The sequence below is a fragment of the Trichoderma reesei genome (genome assembly GCF_000167675.1).
Source record: "Trichoderma reesei QM6a unplaced genomic scaffold TRIREscaffold_1, whole genome shotgun sequence".
Lineage (NCBI taxonomy): Eukaryota > Fungi > Ascomycota > Sordariomycetes > Hypocreales > Hypocreaceae > Trichoderma > Trichoderma reesei.
The window spans coordinates 2,492,947-2,510,716 of NW_006711148.1; the positions used below are offsets into that span (position 1 = coordinate 2,492,947).

Here is a 17,770-nt window from a genome sequence, read left to right on the forward strand (position 1 = left end):
CTGAGAGACCGCTATCTCTGCATCAATCTTCCCGAATCCGTAAAGCAACCGCGAGATATATTCAATGATGATGTGCGCAATGATATAATCCAATGGGCCGGGCTAGATGGAGTTTCCAACGGTCCAATCAATCTAAGGCTGAGAGAAGAGTATTTTGCCAGCGTCAGGGCAGAAATTGCGGAAAAGAACATAGACGTGGTTGAATTCCCCCCGGCCGATTTGGAATGCCTCTGTACGCTGGTCGATGGCATCACTGGTCCAGGACTGCCGTACTACTGCTTCGCGAACATGATTGAGTTTATAACTCCTACTGGGGACAGTGGCGTGGGAGGACTAAAAGGCTCCGTCATTTTCCCTGCTTGGAATGATGCAGGGGATAGAGTTGATGCACTTTCAGAGGTGTGGGAAACCTGGGAGATTGCTGTGGCATTTGTGACTGGCGGTGGCCCGTTCGATTTGTGTGGCTCTTGCGCCATTTATTGTTCCAGCAAGGAGGACGATGGCAATAAAGAATGGAAGTGGCGGTATGGCATCTTTGATGGGGGCTGGGGTAGCGATATTTACAACAGTGTCGAAGAGTTCCTGGGCTTCTACGCCCACTTTGAGGAGCAGACGGAGGAAATGTTCAGAAAGGATGTCGTTAGAATGGGCTTAGTACGATAAGCATCGTCAATCAAGACAAAACTCTCAGGCACTTCGTCTATGCCTTTGCCATCGTATACTCTGTCAAGCCATATAAGCCTACAAGCCCATCCATGCGAGAGGAATTCGGCATCCTTGTCCCCAGCATATCATACTCCCATAGGTGACACAATAGATTGATGCTGCTGGCTGTAGAAATGTATCCCATCATTCCCATCAGATCATACTAGACCGTCCAGTCACAGTGGTGAGATGTAGGATCAAAAGTACAGTGTCGACGAGGGCTGTAGGTTGGAAATGGAGTCAAGTTCCTACGCGCAGAAGCTGAGGAATGGTCTTCCCAGGCTATCGCCATCACAAGAAACATGTTCAGGCTTGCATCAGCCACTTCGTTCAGCCATCGAAAAGTGCTCAGTCCTGATCCTAGTGACAGGTGACCGGAAAGCAATACGGTATCCTACCAGTGAGAGGGTCTGTTGGGGTCTATCAGGGCCACAAAGCCATGCTATGCCAACCAAGGAGGCATATAGCATTGCCTGCATTCAAGAGTTGCTCAGAGGAAAAGTCCTATGCCTCCGCTGCATATTGCAAAAGACAAGCCCAACTAACGGCCACGCAATGTGAGATGCCACAGCCAGGAATGCTCGACCATTAGGTGACGAGCCAACGATAGTGGACAAAGGTGCAAAAAGCTCCACTGTGGCCTGAGCCCGAGTTGTGAAGCTAGTCAAGGCCTCATGTAGACGAACGACATGAGGATTATAATCGGGCGGCACATGGCACACTGCATTGAAGACAGTGGTGAACACCAGGAAGACGAAGATTGGCTGCCAACGGCGCAGGAATGCACGTTCAAGGGCCATCTAGCTGTCGTATTAGGGCAAGGCTTGCCAGCAACTCGTCGTGAAGCAAACATAACTCATCTAAAGCAGATGGGAATCTAGACCGGCCCTGCAAGGAGATCGTGTCCTTTTTGAGTTGTCACGGTCGGTCCCGACGATTACCCTGCAGTCATCCTAGCTTGATGGGCGGATCCCGAGGCAAGTTTGATGACTATGTACCTAGAGGAGGTTCGCGACTCATGCTGCAGCTCGGACATTGAACCGAGACTCCGGTGAATCAAAGACCGAAGCACCGACATATTCGAAACGGCCCGGGAAAATGTCCAGACCTTGGATTGGCGCGCTTTTGAAGATCAATTTGCGGCTGTAACTCTAAATAAGACCTTGTGTAATGGACTCTGGCTCTCGCTGCTTCAACAGTCGATCAACTGCATCAAAGAGAGAAATGGTTGGTGGAAAGCGGGGAGCTCATCGGACTTCAACTCCGGGGTTTAGGACAAACCGCCTGCAAACATCATGACTCCATCATACCGTGCCTCGATACTGTTGTATTTCATTACGCAAAGGTCCTCAACACCGCGCGACTGTCGTCAAGTTGGGTTGCGCTCGTGGACTCAACCTCATTATGGCAGCGAATACGAACCCCGGAGCTCCTGCACGACATTACAGCCTGTTGTTCTTAACAGCCTGAGATGGAAACATGCGATCTGAATTACGGGGGGGGTTGAAGCCTATAAAAGGATGCTTGATTCTTTGGAGGGAGTGTGAAGAAGATGTGAAGCCATCATCTTAGCAAGAAGGAATATCACAAGGCATCACAAGAACTTCAACATGCTCAAGCTATCACTTTTTCTCGGAGCTGTTACAGCTTCACTCTGCGTGCAAGCTCACGCTGTGCCTCCGCCCACCGTCACCCAAGCACCCAAGCTCGAAGATCGAGCCACCACCTGCACCTTCTCCGGCTCCAATGGCGCATCGTCGGCGAGCAAGTCGCAGAAGTCGTGTGCGACCATTGTGCTCTCGAACGTTGCCGTTCCTTCTGGGGTGACGCTCGATCTCAGTGATTTGAACGATGGCACGACCGTAAGCATCGAAACAATGAGATAAATCTCCATGAGATGTCACTGACTTGGATTGATATATGTAGGTCATCTTCGAGGGCACCACGACTTGGGGCTACAAGGAATGGTCCGGCCCTCTCCTCCAGATCGAAGGCAACGACATCACCATCCAAGGCGCCAGCGGTGCTGTTCTGAACCCCGATGGCGCCCGTTGGTGGGATGGCCAAGGAGGCAACGGCGGCAAGACGAAGCCCAAGTTCTTTGCTGCCCATGATCTGACCTCCTCGTCCATCACCAACTTGTATATCAAGAACACGCCAGTTCAGGCCGTCAGCGTTAATGGTGTGAATGGGCTGACTATTACTGGCATGACAATTGACAACAGCGCTGGTGATAGTGGTGGCGGACACAATACAGACGGCTTTGATATTGGCTCTAGCTCCAATGTCGTGATTAGCGGAGCCAAGGTTTATAACCAAGATGACTGCGTTGCTGTCAATTCTGGCACGGTAAGAAACAGCCGAACAAACAGATGAAGCGGCCGGCGCATTTGACTGACATGATATAGAACATCACCTTCACTGGGGGTCTTTGCTCCGGAGGCCACGGCTTGTCAATCGGCAGTGTTGGCGGTCGAGACGACAACACAGTCCAAACAGTCACATTTTCCAACTCGCAGGTCACTAAATCAGCCAATGGTCAGTATACTTGTCACACAAGACTTTCAAGGTTAGAGGTTAATCTAACCTGCCTTCAGGCATCCGTATCAAGGCCACCGCCGGTAAAACTGGCACCATCAAGGGAGTCACCTACACTGGCATTACTCTGTCCTCGATCACAGGGTAAGTCAAAGATGTAATCTGGACGCAGTTTCTGGGCCTCCTCTGACACTTCATAACAGCTACGGAATTCTGATTGAGCAAAACTACGACGGTGGTGATCTTCATGGAAGCCCAACGAGCGGCATCCCCATCACCAACCTGGTGCTGCAGAACATCTCTGGAAGCAACGGTGTTGTATCCAGTGGAAACAACATTGCCATCGTCTGTGGCAGTGGAGCTTGTTCCAACTGGACTTGGAGCAATGTCGTCGTCACTGGCGGAAAGAAGTACGGCAGCTGCCAGAATGTGCCGAGTCCTGCTACTTGTTAAACACCGAGGTTGATGTACTTTCTTGACTGAACGAGGGCTTACTAGGCCTCATGGTCCAGCTTGGTCTTTGGGTATGCTCAAGAATACTACATACTCAGGCTGGCTCTAAGTGTTCCTTGACAATATACGGCCTTTCATTGATATTGATGGACCAAGATGTCTACATATATTCAAATCACGTACCACAAAGCACCAATAGCGCGGTGTAGTAGTATAAATCTAAAAGCCAACCCTAACCCTGGGGGTGCTTGGGGGCATTGTATCAGTCACTGATTACTGGTAGAATGCCGTGAAGAATGACGCCTCTCGCAACACCGGGTGTAAGACCTATGTGTGATGAGTTTTGGAAATAGCCATACAGAGTTGAAGCGACTGCATCGCGTGGTGCCTCAAAATCTTTTAATATGTCTGTATGTGCTGATGTGACTCTAGCAGTCAGACCTCTATACCCCACCACAGCATCAGCATTGGTGGATTGTAGATGAGAATAAGCACCGAGCACTGAAGCCGCTCGTTAAGGAACGGCTGATTGGCCCAAGTCGGAGTTTGAGGCTCGAAAGAGGGCGCGCGCATACGCACTGCATTGTGACAAGGCCGTGAAGATTGCTTGAGTCACCCTATCACATGCCACAAATTACATGTAAATGAATGTTGACTCGCCGAACTAACTTTCTCCTCAGCATCTGATGCGACGGTCCGATGAGTGACCTCGGATAGTCCCGTGGTATTGTAAGCTTCTATACTCTATAACAGCGGCTGAGAGAGTTGTCTCATCTACGCACAATTGGGTAAACAGAGTACCTATTTTAGTTGATGCCAATCAAATCAAGCCAGACAAAGATTTTCATGGTAGTTTCGTGTGACCATAGGTACACCTTTTATCATTGCTGAGTGAAATAACTGTAGTTATTCAAGAAGCATTTCACTCACAAGGCGGAGAATCGTACAATCATCCACAGTCAGCATGCATGGTGTTGACACCAGGCATCAGCGAGCCATTTTTCTCTTGCCCAAAAAGCTGCGTTGATTCCATTGCTAATATGTAATCGCCATGTAATATTCGGAAGCTGCCATCCTGTGACAGCCTCACTCGGGAGTTCGGCGCGAAAAAAAAAAAGTTAACATACCTTACACATACATCTTCCTCCAGTCTACCGTCTTCGACACTTACACACCTGTAAACGCCCAGGAATGGCAAGTCAACCCAGAAGCGTTAGCCCGGGCTGTGGTCATTTCCTTGTGAGACCCAATATGGCAGGTGGATCAAGTCAATATAAATGCATGTCAGCTCTAAGAATATCGAAGCAACGTGGGCAACTTTGCCATCGACCCCAAGGCCAAGGCCGCAAGGCTGAAGAGAAGATATTCCCGACTAGAATCCAGGAAAAAAAATCAGGCAGGCAAGAGACGATGTAACAATGGGGTTGTAAACCAGTCCTGCATGACTGTGCGGGCGTCGTTCTTACACGCGTAATACATATTAATTTTTTGCTGCAAGTCACATTCTCTTTATTTCCTGTAAAGACCGTGATTAGTGCTATACCATCTAGTGGGGAGACCTAAACCCAAGCGTTCTATGGGACTCTCAATAATAGCTGGGCAACTCGTGGGATGGTTGAGCATCCATGAGTGGTCGATGGCCACCCGCGGCCGAGGAAAAATGCTCTCTGTTGTTATCTCCTGCCTCTCTTGGGATGTAGGAGGCTAAAAGGACGAACGGAAGCAAGTTTCCACGAGGCTTTACTTGCAAGAGAGACATTTACTCAACAACAAAATTTTTGCTTTCCTGATTAGACGATAGCAGCCGCCACCCCCCCCCCCCCCCCCGGGTTGATATCGGTAACTAAAGTTCGACGTTTATCAACCCTGGCCAGTAAACTGCAAATTACCTACCTCTGGCCAAAGCTTCTCGGAGACTCATCCATGAAGCAACGCTGGCTGGATAAGACTGATACTGGGATGACCAAGTGGAAGTACTACTCGCTCTGCACTCCCCATATCGCCCACGAGGCAACTTTACGGTAGCCTCAACCGTTGGATAGCTACTACTCTAAGCCTCAAGGTGAAACATGGGTTGTGAATATGCCTGCAACAGGCTAGCTAGCACGTTTTCCTTCTCCACAAGCGAGCCGACGCCGTTGCTAAAAGCGGCAACTCCAGGCACAGGCTGATGGCGCGAGTTCGGCTATTGGTCCAAGACCAGCCCGGAGTCTCGTGATACTACTACGGCATCGCCCAAGACTATCTTTCAAGGGTACGATTCTTATCCAAGGAAGATGCCTGTCCTGCCATGCTTCGAGCTCGCCAATGAGGAATCTCAGACGCGCGGCTGATGCCCGATTTGCCCGCCTTTGCCTCCGCGGCTGCTGCGCAGGTTACATTGCCCGGGCTCTCTGCTGCTGCCCCATTGGCAACAATGCCACCATTAATTCGTCCGGCAATCAGCCCTAGATGTCCTGCTAGACGCTCGTCGTGATGCCGGATTGCCGACTCACGTCAGAAGTCTTCTTGCAGGGGACGGTCCATCAGGGTGCCTTGAGCAGAAACGCCCTACGGGAGCCTTGTCAGTGGGAGGCCGGATAGTATTGACGGTTGCATTATCTCGAGCTTCCCGTTTGAGAAAGAAGCAAAAACACCATCGTGAAGGAAAGAAAGTATAAAGAGGCCAAGTTTGTCCATGATCGACACTTTCTCTTCAGCAGTTCACCTCAAGACAACTCAGTTCAACAACAGGACCAGCCAAGCAGCCCTCTTCAAATCCACTCAAACTTCCTCCATCAAAACACAATGGCTTTCAAGACGATGATGTTCGCCGCTCTGGCCGCCGTCCCGGCCGTCCTCGCCTTCCCCCTCGAGTCCCGAGCTGGCTGCCAGTACAACGGCCCTTGGCAGAACTTCCCTTCCATGAGCCAGTGGCTTCCCTGGACTGAGGTCTTTGGCCGCTACGAGCAGTCCATGGTCAACGCCGGCTCTACCTGGGACGATGTCGGCCGCATCAACGTCGCCATCAGCAACGCCGCCGCCACCATTGGCGTTGACGAGCGTGTCATCCTCGCCATCATCCTCCAGGAGAGCAGCGGTTACGTCGGTGTCCCGTGCACTGGCGGCGACGACTGCGGTCTCATGCAGTGCGAGGGCTGCCCCTCTTTCCAGGGCCAGAACGGCCTTCCCCAGGTATGTGCAGACACTTGATGATATGCACGCACTCTTACATCTGTTATGTCTGTATGATGATCTCTAACACACCATCTTAGGAGGACACCTCTGCCATGATCAACGGCGGTACCCAGCACTTCAAGGGCAACCTGGAGGACTGGGGCAACCAGTGGGCCGAGTCTTCCATCTACCCTGCTCTGCGCGAGTACAACTCTGGCAGCGTCAACTCTGGCGACCTCAGCACTGCTGCTGGTGGCTTCGGCGTTCCTTGCTACGTCAGCGACGTCGCTCGCCGCATGCTCGGCGAGGTCTTCTAAGTCTTTCTACAGATGAGAAAGGATTGGAACTTCACGAAACAAAAAGGGGGGAATATGTTGAAATGTGGGATGAAGGATATGAAGCATGATGATGAATTTGCTTCTGCTCTTTGGATTCACTTGTCTATATTTGCCCTTGTGGCTCTTTGAAATCCTTACCTAGAGGTCATGTCTATATCTAGGAAAAACGTAAATACATCCTTTCAAGTCAGTATTGCTTCAAGCTTCGTTGTGGAATCATTTCATGCTACAACCAGCCCCAAACTTCTGTGAATGTCATAGGCAGCCGTGGTTATTCTTTTCCGCAACCAGCTGCCTCTTTTGTCCGTTTAATCTCATGGCAAGTGGGCTTGAGCCGTGAGCCTCCAAACGACTTACACCATATCTAAACGTGTATTGGACCCCTGCCCGGTCCCTGTAATGTCCCGCAAGTGTGAACAAAAACCGTGGGGCAAACATAGCGTCGAACGGTCAAGAAGCGCGCCTAATCCACGCCCATGCTGGCCAATCCAGACAGAAATCACTCACATACGTCGTCCGAGGCATGAATCGTTCCGCCCTCTGGCAACTTCCTATTTGATGCTGGGTAAGCTGACGGTGGAGCAGCCTCTCCCCTTGCTTGATTGATAGTGTCGGGAATCTTATCTGTCGAATAGGGCCGAGCGGCATCAGGGCATCTTTTCTTTCCTTCGTCACCGAGATGAACCCCAGGAGCCATGCGGGTTCATGCAGCTTCCCTGTAGGGTCCTCGGCAATGCAGCCTCGCTAGAGATTACGATGATGGGCATGTTCTTCCGAATTGCTCCCTCCACAGCGGTCACAACACCACCACAACCACACCACCAATGGCCGGTTTCAACTAAGCACCCTGTCACAGTTGTACTCGGATAAAATAGCATGTGTTTGTATCTTGGTGTGATTGACATACCAATTGGCTCTAAAATCCAAGGTCGAACATTGTCGGGACGATCTCCCGGATTTTCATGTCAAAGTCGTTGGTCACTCCACTGATCATCCTTGGTGGACTGCACAGCTATCCGTGCCTGGCGATCAACATTCTCGAAGAAAGGAACGGGTAATGCATGTGTAGACCTTCGTTGTAACGTAAGGTAAGTTGTAGTCAAAGCAAACTGAGTGCCGCGACATCATTTGCCACACTCCGTCCTGCACGCTATCCGAAGAAACCGCCGTGTGAGTGTAGATATCGCGCTTTTGGAGTTCCTTGGCGACTGATCTGTGTGCTGGGGGGTCAACCTTCTATTCTGATCTCTCTGATCTACCTAGCCTCCAGAGAGGTTGTATATTTACTAGGTATCTACATGCACTTGCAATAGCCTGTCGATCCGGCTTACATGGAGATTGCGAGCTCAACTAGGAGCGGACCGTACCGGCTGGGCATCGAATGTCATTCGTCTCACCCAATCGTCTGACGGATGGTATTGGCAGAGCCATGCCTCTCTTTCACGACAGATTACCACCATCCAGGCAGCAGCCAGATGGATTTCTACACTGACTCAGATGCCTCCAGCTTATCTACAGGTGGAATCTCCACGAATGACCGTGGGGTAGCACACGGTGTAGGAGACGAAGCGAATATCATTATTAATCGGGCGATATAAAAGACATGGTATTAGAGCAAAGTCATTATAGATCTTCAATCCTTTGTGAACACTTCTGCGTCCTCCTTGATAACTTCACCATTGGATTGCCCTGGGAAAAACTCCCTTCTGTCCTCGCTGTATCCACTGCGGTGAAACGTTGTGTTAGCAAACATGAAGGCGACCTGGAAGCTCACCACAACGGGTTGTACGTACAAGATGACATCAATTTCATCCAAAGTCTTGCCCTTGGTTTCAGGCAGAAAGAAAAAGGCCCAGACGGTGGCGAGCAGCATCCAGGAAGCAAAAAAGAACCAGGTGCCGTAGCCAAGAGAAGAGAAGATGTACGGCAAGGCCTTGGTAATAACGAACTGGGTGAGCCTGCAGTTCGAAAGATAGTCAGTTAGGGTCGAGAGGCATAAGTCTGCCAGCGAAAGTAAGCTTACCATTGGCAAAGAGCTGCCCATGTACCGGAAAAGTTGCGCAGAGCTCCAGGGAAGATCTCAGCCGCGACAATCCACGGAATACCGTTGAGGCCAAACGACCAGCTAAATAGGTAGGTCCCAGTTAGCAGCCTGAACAAAGCCAAAGCGTTCAATAAGAAAGTCAAGCCAACATACAAAACGGAGTATATCATAATCATGCCAGTCGCAGCTTTGCCACCAGCTGCAGTGGACGGCGAAAGTTCCTGTCCGGCTTTGATAATGTCGGCTGGGTGTCCAATCTTGACATACGCGCCAATGAACCAAAGGCAGAGCGAGCAGGCAATTGATGAAAGGATGGTAGGGTGCCGACGACCCCATATGTCAATCAAGAACACGTAGAAGATGATTGACGCAACTGCCTTGACAAGGCCGTAGATGCCGGTGTACAGAGAGACATCCTGGATTCCAAGAGAGGCAAAGAGCGTGGGCGAATAGTAGTTGATGGCTGTCGTACGGTGTTGGTAAGCTGGAACGCATTTTTCTTCCATGTTGTGATGGCTCACCTGCAGCTCCAGACATGTTTTGCAGAGCAAAGGAGCAAAAGACCAGAATGATGCGGTTCCGCATGCCCTTTCGCGACAACTCATATAGAGCTCCTCGGAACAGTGCCCACGAACCAGTCCCGTATCTACTGGCGATGTTGTTCTCCTCCAAGAGACGGCCTCGGATCATCTGTACATCCTCTTGTAGGTCTACAGATCCTCCAGTTAGCGGAACTCTTCCCATCTGCCTCAAGTTGACTTACACTTATGATCGCGGGGAATGCGTCGGATCTGCTCCAGCGCCTTGGTTCCGTCTTCGACTCTATCTTTTCTAAAGAGCCAAAGCGGGCTTTCGTGGAGTATCAGGCCTCCAATCAGCAACATACCGCATGGCACAATCTGGACAGCCATGGGGATACGCCAGGAGGCTGTAGAATTTACATCCATGGTCTCGTTGATGCCGTAATTGATCCAGAAGCCAATCACCGAGCCAATCTGATAGGCGATTTCGAAGAGGCCCGTGAGGATACCGCGGATAGAAGGGATGGAGAGCTCGGCGATGTAACTCGGAACAGTCGCAGTAATGCCGCCACACGCAAGGCCAGTAAGTACTCGACCGGCATCTTCCATTCAGAGTCAGTCTGATTTGTTCGGACATGGAGAGAGAGGTATTGATTGCTCCAAAGATGACTGGACTTACAGATGTTGGATAGAGAGTGTGTCGCTGCAGTCATGATGATTGCGCCCACCAGGAAGACGACGTTGGAGATGAAGAGCGCCCACTTTCTGCCGACTTTTTCCGTGACTGTTGTCAAAGTCAGCACCTTGTATCCAGGTATGTCTCGGGGGTATTGTTGAGACCTACTGAAGAAGCAGAAGATGGCACCAAAAAAGGCACCCGCCTGGAATGCAGACGTGATATTGCTAGAGATGCTGTTGGCATCCGCTGGCGAAATGTCAAAGTCCCTCTTGAAGCTGGCGCGAGCAATCGTCGTCCCGACAAAGGCGCCATCATAGCCAAAGCTGGTCCAGAGGCTCAGAATAAGCATCTGTCCAGTTTCTTTGGAGCACAGAGCACTTACAGCAGAGAACCGGTGGCGATGATGGCGGTTTCGAGGTATAACCGCCAGTTGTACACCTCCTTCGGCGTCGGTCTATCTTCGACCGCACGGAATCCGCCCATGATGGATATTGCTAGTAGCAGGCCTTTTTGCTCTGCAACTGAAACGAAGTTTGTGCGACTATCAGTCTCGAGGCCATCTGCGAACTAGCAATGATAGACCACAGAGGAAGAAGCTGTTCAAGATATATGGAAAACTTGCGGTCTGTCTCTCATCGCCTTCGACTTGGTGCCATCGGATCTGGCGAGCAAGATGGTGGGGTCTTCGCCAGTTAGCAGAGAATATCCGGGGATTCTCTCGAACCGTTTACACGATACCCCAGCTTTTGGCGAGTGGCGTCGTGCGGGGAAAATGCGGAGGCAGACGAGGAACAGAAGATCAGAGATTCCTCGCACGAAATCCTCAAGAACCAAAACTGCTGGGTAGTCAAGGTCACGAGCGGCTTTGCAACTTCTGTCGGCAAGGGTTGGGGCTAATCAAGCCTACTTTGTCCTAGAACAAAGAGTCTACACGGTTTGCCGACGACTTATTGCTGGTGGCGCAGCGCTATAGAAAGAGAGGTGGCAAGGTGAAGCCAACAAGGACGGGAATTGACCGATGTAAATCGCAATTAAGCGACGTACCCGATATCCGAGCCGATCGGCTCCCTATATGAGCTGACATGATTATGGGTTTGGTTAATGATGCCGTTGGCTCGAGAATTCGGGCGAGACTATGACTGCCTAGATCAGCTATACTCATTGTCAACGACTGGATACCTATCTTACCATTACCTCGGTCTAAGCAATGTAGACAAGGTTAGAAAATTGGTCAAGTGAATGTTGAGGCAGACTATCGTATGAGTAGAGCATGTTTGCACAGAGGGGAGAAGTAAACAATAGTGAGACCAAGGCCAGTCTCATTGACAACTACTACAGTCCATGTGCCAATGTTCTTGAGATTGCTATTGCTATCTCGAGTCCTTCAGTTTGGCCCTCCTCTATAAACATAGTTTCAATGCCCATGTTCGCGCCGCTTCTCCCATCATATAGTCTCCACCGCAATGCCTTTCTCTGTTGGTGCCAGAGCTCCAACCACTCCAACAATCCATTTCTGCTGCTCGCTGTTCTCAAACTTGGGGTACGGCCGACGACAGTGGCAGCTCTCTTCCTCATAGCCACGCAGCTTTGCAACTACCCATTTCGTCCCGTTGATGCCGCCCTTGGCAAAGCCCCATTCCATCTTTGCGAGCTCAAGCTGCAGTGCTGTAGCCTCTTTCACCTTGCCCGCGACGAAGAGGTCGTAGATTCGTATACATGTCTGGTGGAGCACAGTACATTGTTAGCATCAGTGGCTTCTCACAGCTGAACCAACAGAAGCTGCTCGTCAGACTGACCTTGGGGTACAGGTTGGCGATGCCGGTAATGGCACCAGTGCCCCCGACTGAGAGGGCTGGTACCAACCAGTCACTCTGGCCAGCAAGAGCGCTGAACTCATTGGGAGTGTATGAGGCGGCAATCCGGGATACCTTGGCAATGCCGCCGCATGTCAGCTTCACGCCGACGATATTCGGGTGCTTCGCCAAGCGATGGAGCATTTCCGAGTCAACGTCGAGTCCGGCGACGACATTGGGATAGTTGTATATCACGACGGGTAGCGGACTCGCATCAGCTGCCTTTCGACTTTCCGTCAGCCTTAAACTCCCCCATGCCAGAGAGGTGGAAACAGTTCTTAGTACCTCTTCAAAGAATGCGACTATAGCGTCCTTGGTCATTGCGAAATGAAAATAGCTGGGCACAAGCATCAATATGAAATCTGCGCCCGCTTCCTTGGCGAGTTTCGTTTCGGCAATGACGTCTCGTGTGCATTGTCCAGAGCATCCGACAGTGATTGGAACGTCCGGCCTTCCAACTTCAGTAGCAACGCGGCGTGTTAACTTGATGAGCTTGAGCTTTTCATCTTGAGTCAACGTCACGGCTTCGCCGTTGGTGCCGGCGATGACAACTGGACATGACTCACGTTAGCTGCTAGTACTCAATCGCCGAATGAATGAATGTGCGCTTACTGCCATGAAGGCCAGAGCGGATGACAAAGTCCAGGTGTCTTTCTTGTAAATCCCAGTCTATTTCTTGAGAGTCGTCGTTGGTGAACCAGGTGAGACTGGGCACATGGATGCCGGGCGGAAACGGCCTGGCTGCTTGTTGTAACGAACCCATGGTTATTTAAGGTGATAAACAAAAGGACCAGTTCAAGTTGTCGATGAGGAGATACTCGATCTGTCTTTGGAATTGAATGAGCTATGGACGAATGCTCTGAATTGATACCCAAAGGCTTTATATACTACTTCGGCAAGGATGATGAGATCGCGTCGTGTACAGATCAAGTCAATTGAAGAATCTTGAGGCCAAAACAGAAATTCCAAATAGAGAAGATGCAATGTATTCTATTTGACATCCGATGATTAGATATCTATTGGATCGCTTTACTATAGCCACAGTCGAGGCGACGAGCGTGGGGATCCCGTTGCCGACAAGAGGCTATTCCCGACATTGCCGACCCGACGAGAGACAACCTTCGCTAAACTCGTCACTCGTTTACTCGTCATCAGTTCGGTAACAGTCCGACCGATCACAAGATGGCAAAGCATGAATTGAAAACCGCATGCATCACAGATCGAATATCCGCACGCGCCTTGGACGCCTCCTGACGAGCCTGCACCTCCTCCAACACCTGCGCCGTTATTCTCGCATTCCCAGCAACGCCCTCCATCCTCACAATCTGCGCTCGAATCCACGCCTTCTCGTCCGGATCCTGCTCTTCCACGCCCAGCATCAGCAGCGGCCAGAGCATGTTCACCGGCAGCGAATCCTCAGGAGCCAGATCCGACGAGATCTGGTGCGCGAGCTTGCGAATCTGCCCAAGCGCATCGGTCGCCTCCTTGGTCAGCGGCAGGTGTTTGTACGCAACGCGGTGAAGATGCACTTTGCTGGCGTAATAGTTGGACAAGTACGTGCGAAAGGCTCTTGTGATGGTAAAGGCCAGGTTTGCTGAGATGTAAGGCTCCGACAGCTTGCCTGCAACGGCGTAGTCCATCAGCGGCGGGCGCTGGTCATACAGCGTTCGTAAGTCGGCGGCAATGGAGGCGCCAATGTTCATGACCTCGATCTCGTCTTCCACGGTGCCTCTTGATCGGTGCCAAGGATCGATCTTGGAGATGCGGCCCATGAAGCTCTGCACCTTTTGGAAAAAGACAATGCCGGGCTGATAGAGTACTTGGAACAGAACGTCCTCAATGTCATCACAAGAAGCATCCTCCCGCCTCGAACCCTCATCCGTCTCGGCGTCGAAACTCGCAGGCGAGGCTTCTACGAGTCCCATTTCATCGTCTTGGGATAAGAACAGCCCTTCACCCCCGGCAGACACCGCGCGAGCATCCAGCAGCCGGATCCAGAGAAGGACTTGCTTCTCCACATGGGAGAACGAGGCCTTGTCTCCCTTCTGAAAAATCGTGTACGCTTGTTTCAGGTATCGGTGAGCAGTATCGAGCCTGCTTTCAATGATGCCGACATAGCTCAGGAAGAACAGGGCGGCGAGCAGGCATTCGCGAGCCAGGCTATGTCCAGTGAGAGAGTCGTCGTGACCTTGGGCCTCCACTTCCACGGTCGCTTCTTGATAGTGGCTTTGGTCGTCAAATGCCCACGACAGATTACTCCGGCATAGAAGAGTGTTTGAGAATGCCAAGATGGCACAACGTAGGACGCGAGAGCTCTTGGACATTGCGACGAGACTCTGACGAATGGATAACCATTTCTTCTGGGATTCGACCCCAGCAAGGATTGGCGGAGTAGCAGATTTGGCAAAAAAGTCCATCAGTTTCTCGCTCGAGGTGAATGCATTTTGATCTATGGCTTTGTCTCCGTTGTTTTGGATTGCCTCAGCATCGGGAAACGTATCCATGATGCGGGAATCCGCATGCCCGTCGGCGGACGCACTGAATTCCTACAGGATCATCAGAAATCTTTGCCTCTCTTCGACGCTTGCTTCCCAATGAAAAGAGAACTGGACGACTTGTGTAGATGCCGATTAGCGGCAGAATTGAGGAACACTTACCATCGTATTCGTGGGCATCGCCATGTTAGGGCTCTCCTGCTGCCACAGACTGCTGCCCGGATCCCACATGAAGCTCGCGTAGTCAAACACCTCATCCATAGCCTGCAGAGTCCGCAAACCAGTTGCCGTGGGCGATGGATCAGTAGATGGCGATACGTCCAGTGGATGGCTCAAAGACGCGACGTCGCTCTCGCCATTGATGTCCTGCCGTTGCTTTGCCAACGCAGAAGCGTGAAGCGGTCGCCATTTGCACTCGAGATTCAGACGTTCGCAATGGGAGCACCTTGGCCGCTGCTCATCGCATTTCACTTTGCGGCGCCTGTGTCATTTGCAAGACAAAGTCTATCAGCACTGCCCTATGCGTTGCACAAGCCGTGGAAGCTGCCATATGACAAGACTCACTTGCAGGTCAAGCATCCGCATCGCGACCTGTTGTAGCGCCTGGCCGGCCCGGTGCGTTGTGGCGAGAGTGAGTTCATGTTGTCATGTTAGGGAGGAATTGGTGTATTCGGAGAAAGAAAGAGCTATAAATCTTCACGGAAGTCCATTGGGAACCCTGGATCACTGTGTTTATGGATGATAGAAGGAGAAAGTATTGCTTGATGGGATGGCACAGCTTGCGTACGAAAGCTGGGGAAACAGTTTGGAGAAACCTATGCACCCCAGACTGGGGCCAAGGCAAATGGAGTTAGCACGACGAGCTGAACCCATCTAGTACTCCATCATGTGACATGTTTCGCTGTGAAAGTAGCAAGCAATTCCTTCCTTGGGATTTGTAGGATCAAGTTGCTTGCCATTCCATGTAGAGCAGTAGTTGTAGGGCTGACATGCGACACTGCTGAGACAGTACAAGGACGTGCCAAAAGACGGGTTTCACTACCTTACCTGTCTACCCAGCAGTCTACCAACACGCAGAGGGCCACCGCATTTGCACCCTAGTGTAAGTCCATGCTTATAGGGGCAATGACAGCCACCTGTTAGCTCCCGTACCGACTAGTCAGCTCAGTTGGATAAGAGTCTATGTCATGCTGTGTTATTTTGGCATCCAAGTATAAAGGAATTGGGCGTAACTCACCTACCTCTTCTCTGGATACTTGTATTACACCTCGCTCGAACGTATCTGCCCAAACCAACTTCAGAATTGATGTCTCTTATTACTATTTTACACGACTTCGGCTTTTATATATCCTCACCCGAAATAGGCCGAATCTTCGAAATCGGCGACTCGATCAACTCATTCCTACCCCGCCACCAGATCACCCGATTAGGAAAGCTGTGATGCCGTCAGGCCGTCGTTTCAGGCATTCACTTTCAGAGCAAAGGTGTATTTAAGTCGCGTCAATTCTGCCTTTCCGACAAAATGTTTTCAATCCAGAACTCATCCACGGTATTGGCCTTCTTCACCAATCGTCATACCCATCTACGGCTTTAGGACACTTACACCTAAAAGGAGTGCAACACCCTCCTCTACAACCTTGTGTCCTCTCTTACACCACCTCTGCCTGACTTGTCATCCTCAACCTGAAGCCTCGCCGCCTCGTTCGAGGTGAGTTCTCCGCTTACGTCATCCCTTCCATCCCTCATCACATCTATACCTTGTTCACAACCTTCCTCCATCATAAGGTACCTACATGAAACATGATATACATTATATACTATATGGGAAAGAAGACTCACCACTAACCATTCACTTCCAAGTCGCAAACATGTCGAAAAACGAAATACAACAAAATGGCTGGACCTCCGTCCCTCTCGATCCAAGCATACTCTTTGGTGGTGAACCCTTCAAGAACCGACCAGGGCCACTCCTCGTCGCCGACATCAAGTTCCCCAATGACGATCCCATTGTTGTCAAAGTCCAGAGCTATGCCCAAGAACGGCTACCTATTCAAACCTTCAATCATAGCATGAGAGTCTTTTACTTCGGTATGGTTATCTAGCAGATTGCAAGATAGTATGGAACTAATATCATACAGCAAGCGCGATTGTTCGACAACAATTTCCCGAGCACGCAGAGAACTTCTCGCCTTCCACCCTTGCTCTAGTTTCTCTCCTGCACGACATTGGCACTGCTGAAGAAAATTTGGCTGCTACACACATGTCATTTGAGTTTTACGGAGCCTTCAAAGCCCTCAACCTCCTTCTGGAACTAGGAGCCTCCAAGGACCAGGCCGAAGCTGTCGCTGAGACCATCATCCGCCACCAGGATCTCGGGACAGTCGGAAACATTACGTTTCTCGGACAAGTCATCCAGCTCGCCACCATTTATGATAACGCGAGCAACCATCCATACGTGGAGAAAATCACCGACATCATTCACACCGACACTCTGGTGGATGTCACAAAGGTTTATCCTCGTCTGCAGTGGCTCGGATGCTTTGCGGATACCATTGATCGCGAAGAGACGCTCAAGCCGTGGTGTCATAGCACTCACATTCCCGACTTTTCGCAGGTTATTCGCAACAACACCTTTATGCAGCCATATGATGCTTAAAGTCGTATCATCTTTGCTGTATCAATGTTGCAATCCTGCCATCAGGGTATGCCAATAACAGTCAAGAGACGGAGAGTGTGAAACGCAGTTTATTTACTAGGTGGCCATCAGGACATATATCAATCACACCAATTTCCCAACGTATGCTGCTGTTTATCTTCGAAAAATTCAGGTGCTCTAAACCATAGGTTACTTTATCTCGTGTAAAGACAAAGGCGGTATTTGCTCAAGAATAACAATTCATTTAAATACCACATATATTGCAGTCTTACGCTGTGAGGCTACGGTCTCTAGAATCATATCCCAGAATCGTTGGCACCATCTCGTATTTC

At 50.6% G+C, this 17,770-nt stretch overlaps 7 protein-coding genes across 7 annotated transcripts in view; 4 read left to right on the forward strand and 3 right to left on the reverse strand.

Moving 5' to 3' along the window:
* TRIREDRAFT_103048 (uncharacterized protein) overlaps nucleotides 1-663 on the forward strand; it is a gene marked incomplete at both ends in the record, with an annotated part of 1,002 nt that extends 339 nt beyond the window's left edge. Inside the window, one exon of the mRNA XM_006961288.1 lies at nucleotides 46-663. Coding sequence (XP_006961350.1) covers nucleotides 46-663 — 618 coding nt within the window. The remainder of the gene's footprint in view (nucleotides 1-45) is intronic.
* A 1,652-nt stretch (nucleotides 664-2,315) lies between these two features.
* Nucleotides 2,316-3,696, forward strand: TRIREDRAFT_103049 (glycoside hydrolase family 28; the record flags this gene model as incomplete). The annotated part of the gene is made up of 5 exons (XM_006961289.1): nucleotides 2,316-2,567; nucleotides 2,632-3,054; nucleotides 3,114-3,243; nucleotides 3,303-3,387; nucleotides 3,447-3,696. 5 exons carry the CDS (start codon nucleotides 2,316-2,318, stop codon nucleotides 3,694-3,696), a joined length of 1,140 nt encoding a protein of 379 aa, XP_006961351.1.
* A 2,787-nt stretch (nucleotides 3,697-6,483) lies between these two features.
* TRIREDRAFT_103050 (uncharacterized protein) lies at nucleotides 6,484-7,169 on the forward strand (the record flags this gene model as incomplete). Its single annotated transcript, XM_006961290.1, has 2 exons — nucleotides 6,484-6,870; nucleotides 6,951-7,169. 2 exons carry the CDS (start codon nucleotides 6,484-6,486, stop codon nucleotides 7,167-7,169), a joined length of 606 nt encoding a protein of 201 aa, XP_006961352.1.
* Nucleotides 7,170-8,823: 1,654 nt separating this feature from the next.
* TRIREDRAFT_53903 (uncharacterized protein) lies at nucleotides 8,824-10,917 on the reverse strand (the record flags this gene model as incomplete). The annotated part of the gene is made up of 8 exons (XM_006961750.1): nucleotides 8,824-9,148; nucleotides 9,214-9,315; nucleotides 9,388-9,697; nucleotides 9,756-9,944; nucleotides 9,998-10,357; nucleotides 10,435-10,539; nucleotides 10,600-10,757; nucleotides 10,817-10,917. The coding sequence occupies 8 exons, from the start codon at nucleotides 10,915-10,917 to the stop codon at nucleotides 8,824-8,826; spliced, it is 1,650 nt and encodes a 549-aa protein (XP_006961812.1).
* Nucleotides 10,918-11,878: 961 nt separating this feature from the next.
* Nucleotides 11,879-13,050, reverse strand: TRIREDRAFT_2036 (uncharacterized protein; the record flags this gene model as incomplete). The annotated part of the gene is made up of 4 exons (XM_006960882.1): nucleotides 11,879-12,154; nucleotides 12,231-12,509; nucleotides 12,573-12,838; nucleotides 12,900-13,050. 4 exons carry the CDS (start codon nucleotides 13,048-13,050, stop codon nucleotides 11,879-11,881), a joined length of 972 nt encoding a protein of 323 aa, XP_006960944.1.
* A 412-nt stretch (nucleotides 13,051-13,462) lies between these two features.
* On the reverse strand, nucleotides 13,463-15,423 carry TRIREDRAFT_54502 (uncharacterized protein; the record flags this gene model as incomplete). Its single annotated transcript, XM_006961751.1, has 3 exons — nucleotides 13,463-14,767; nucleotides 14,945-15,263; nucleotides 15,347-15,423. The coding sequence occupies 3 exons, from the start codon at nucleotides 15,421-15,423 to the stop codon at nucleotides 13,463-13,465; spliced, it is 1,701 nt and encodes a 566-aa protein (XP_006961813.1).
* Nucleotides 15,424-16,366: 943 nt separating this feature from the next.
* Nucleotides 16,367-17,755, forward strand: TRIREDRAFT_119839 (uncharacterized protein). The gene is made up of 3 exons (XM_006961291.1): nucleotides 16,367-16,567; nucleotides 16,643-16,870; nucleotides 16,921-17,755. The coding sequence occupies exons 2-3, from the start codon at nucleotides 16,651-16,653 to the stop codon at nucleotides 17,436-17,438; spliced, it is 738 nt and encodes a 245-aa protein (XP_006961353.1). The 5' UTR covers nucleotides 16,367-16,567; nucleotides 16,643-16,650; the 3' UTR covers nucleotides 17,439-17,755.
* The last annotated feature ends 15 nt before the right edge of the window (nucleotides 17,756-17,770 follow it).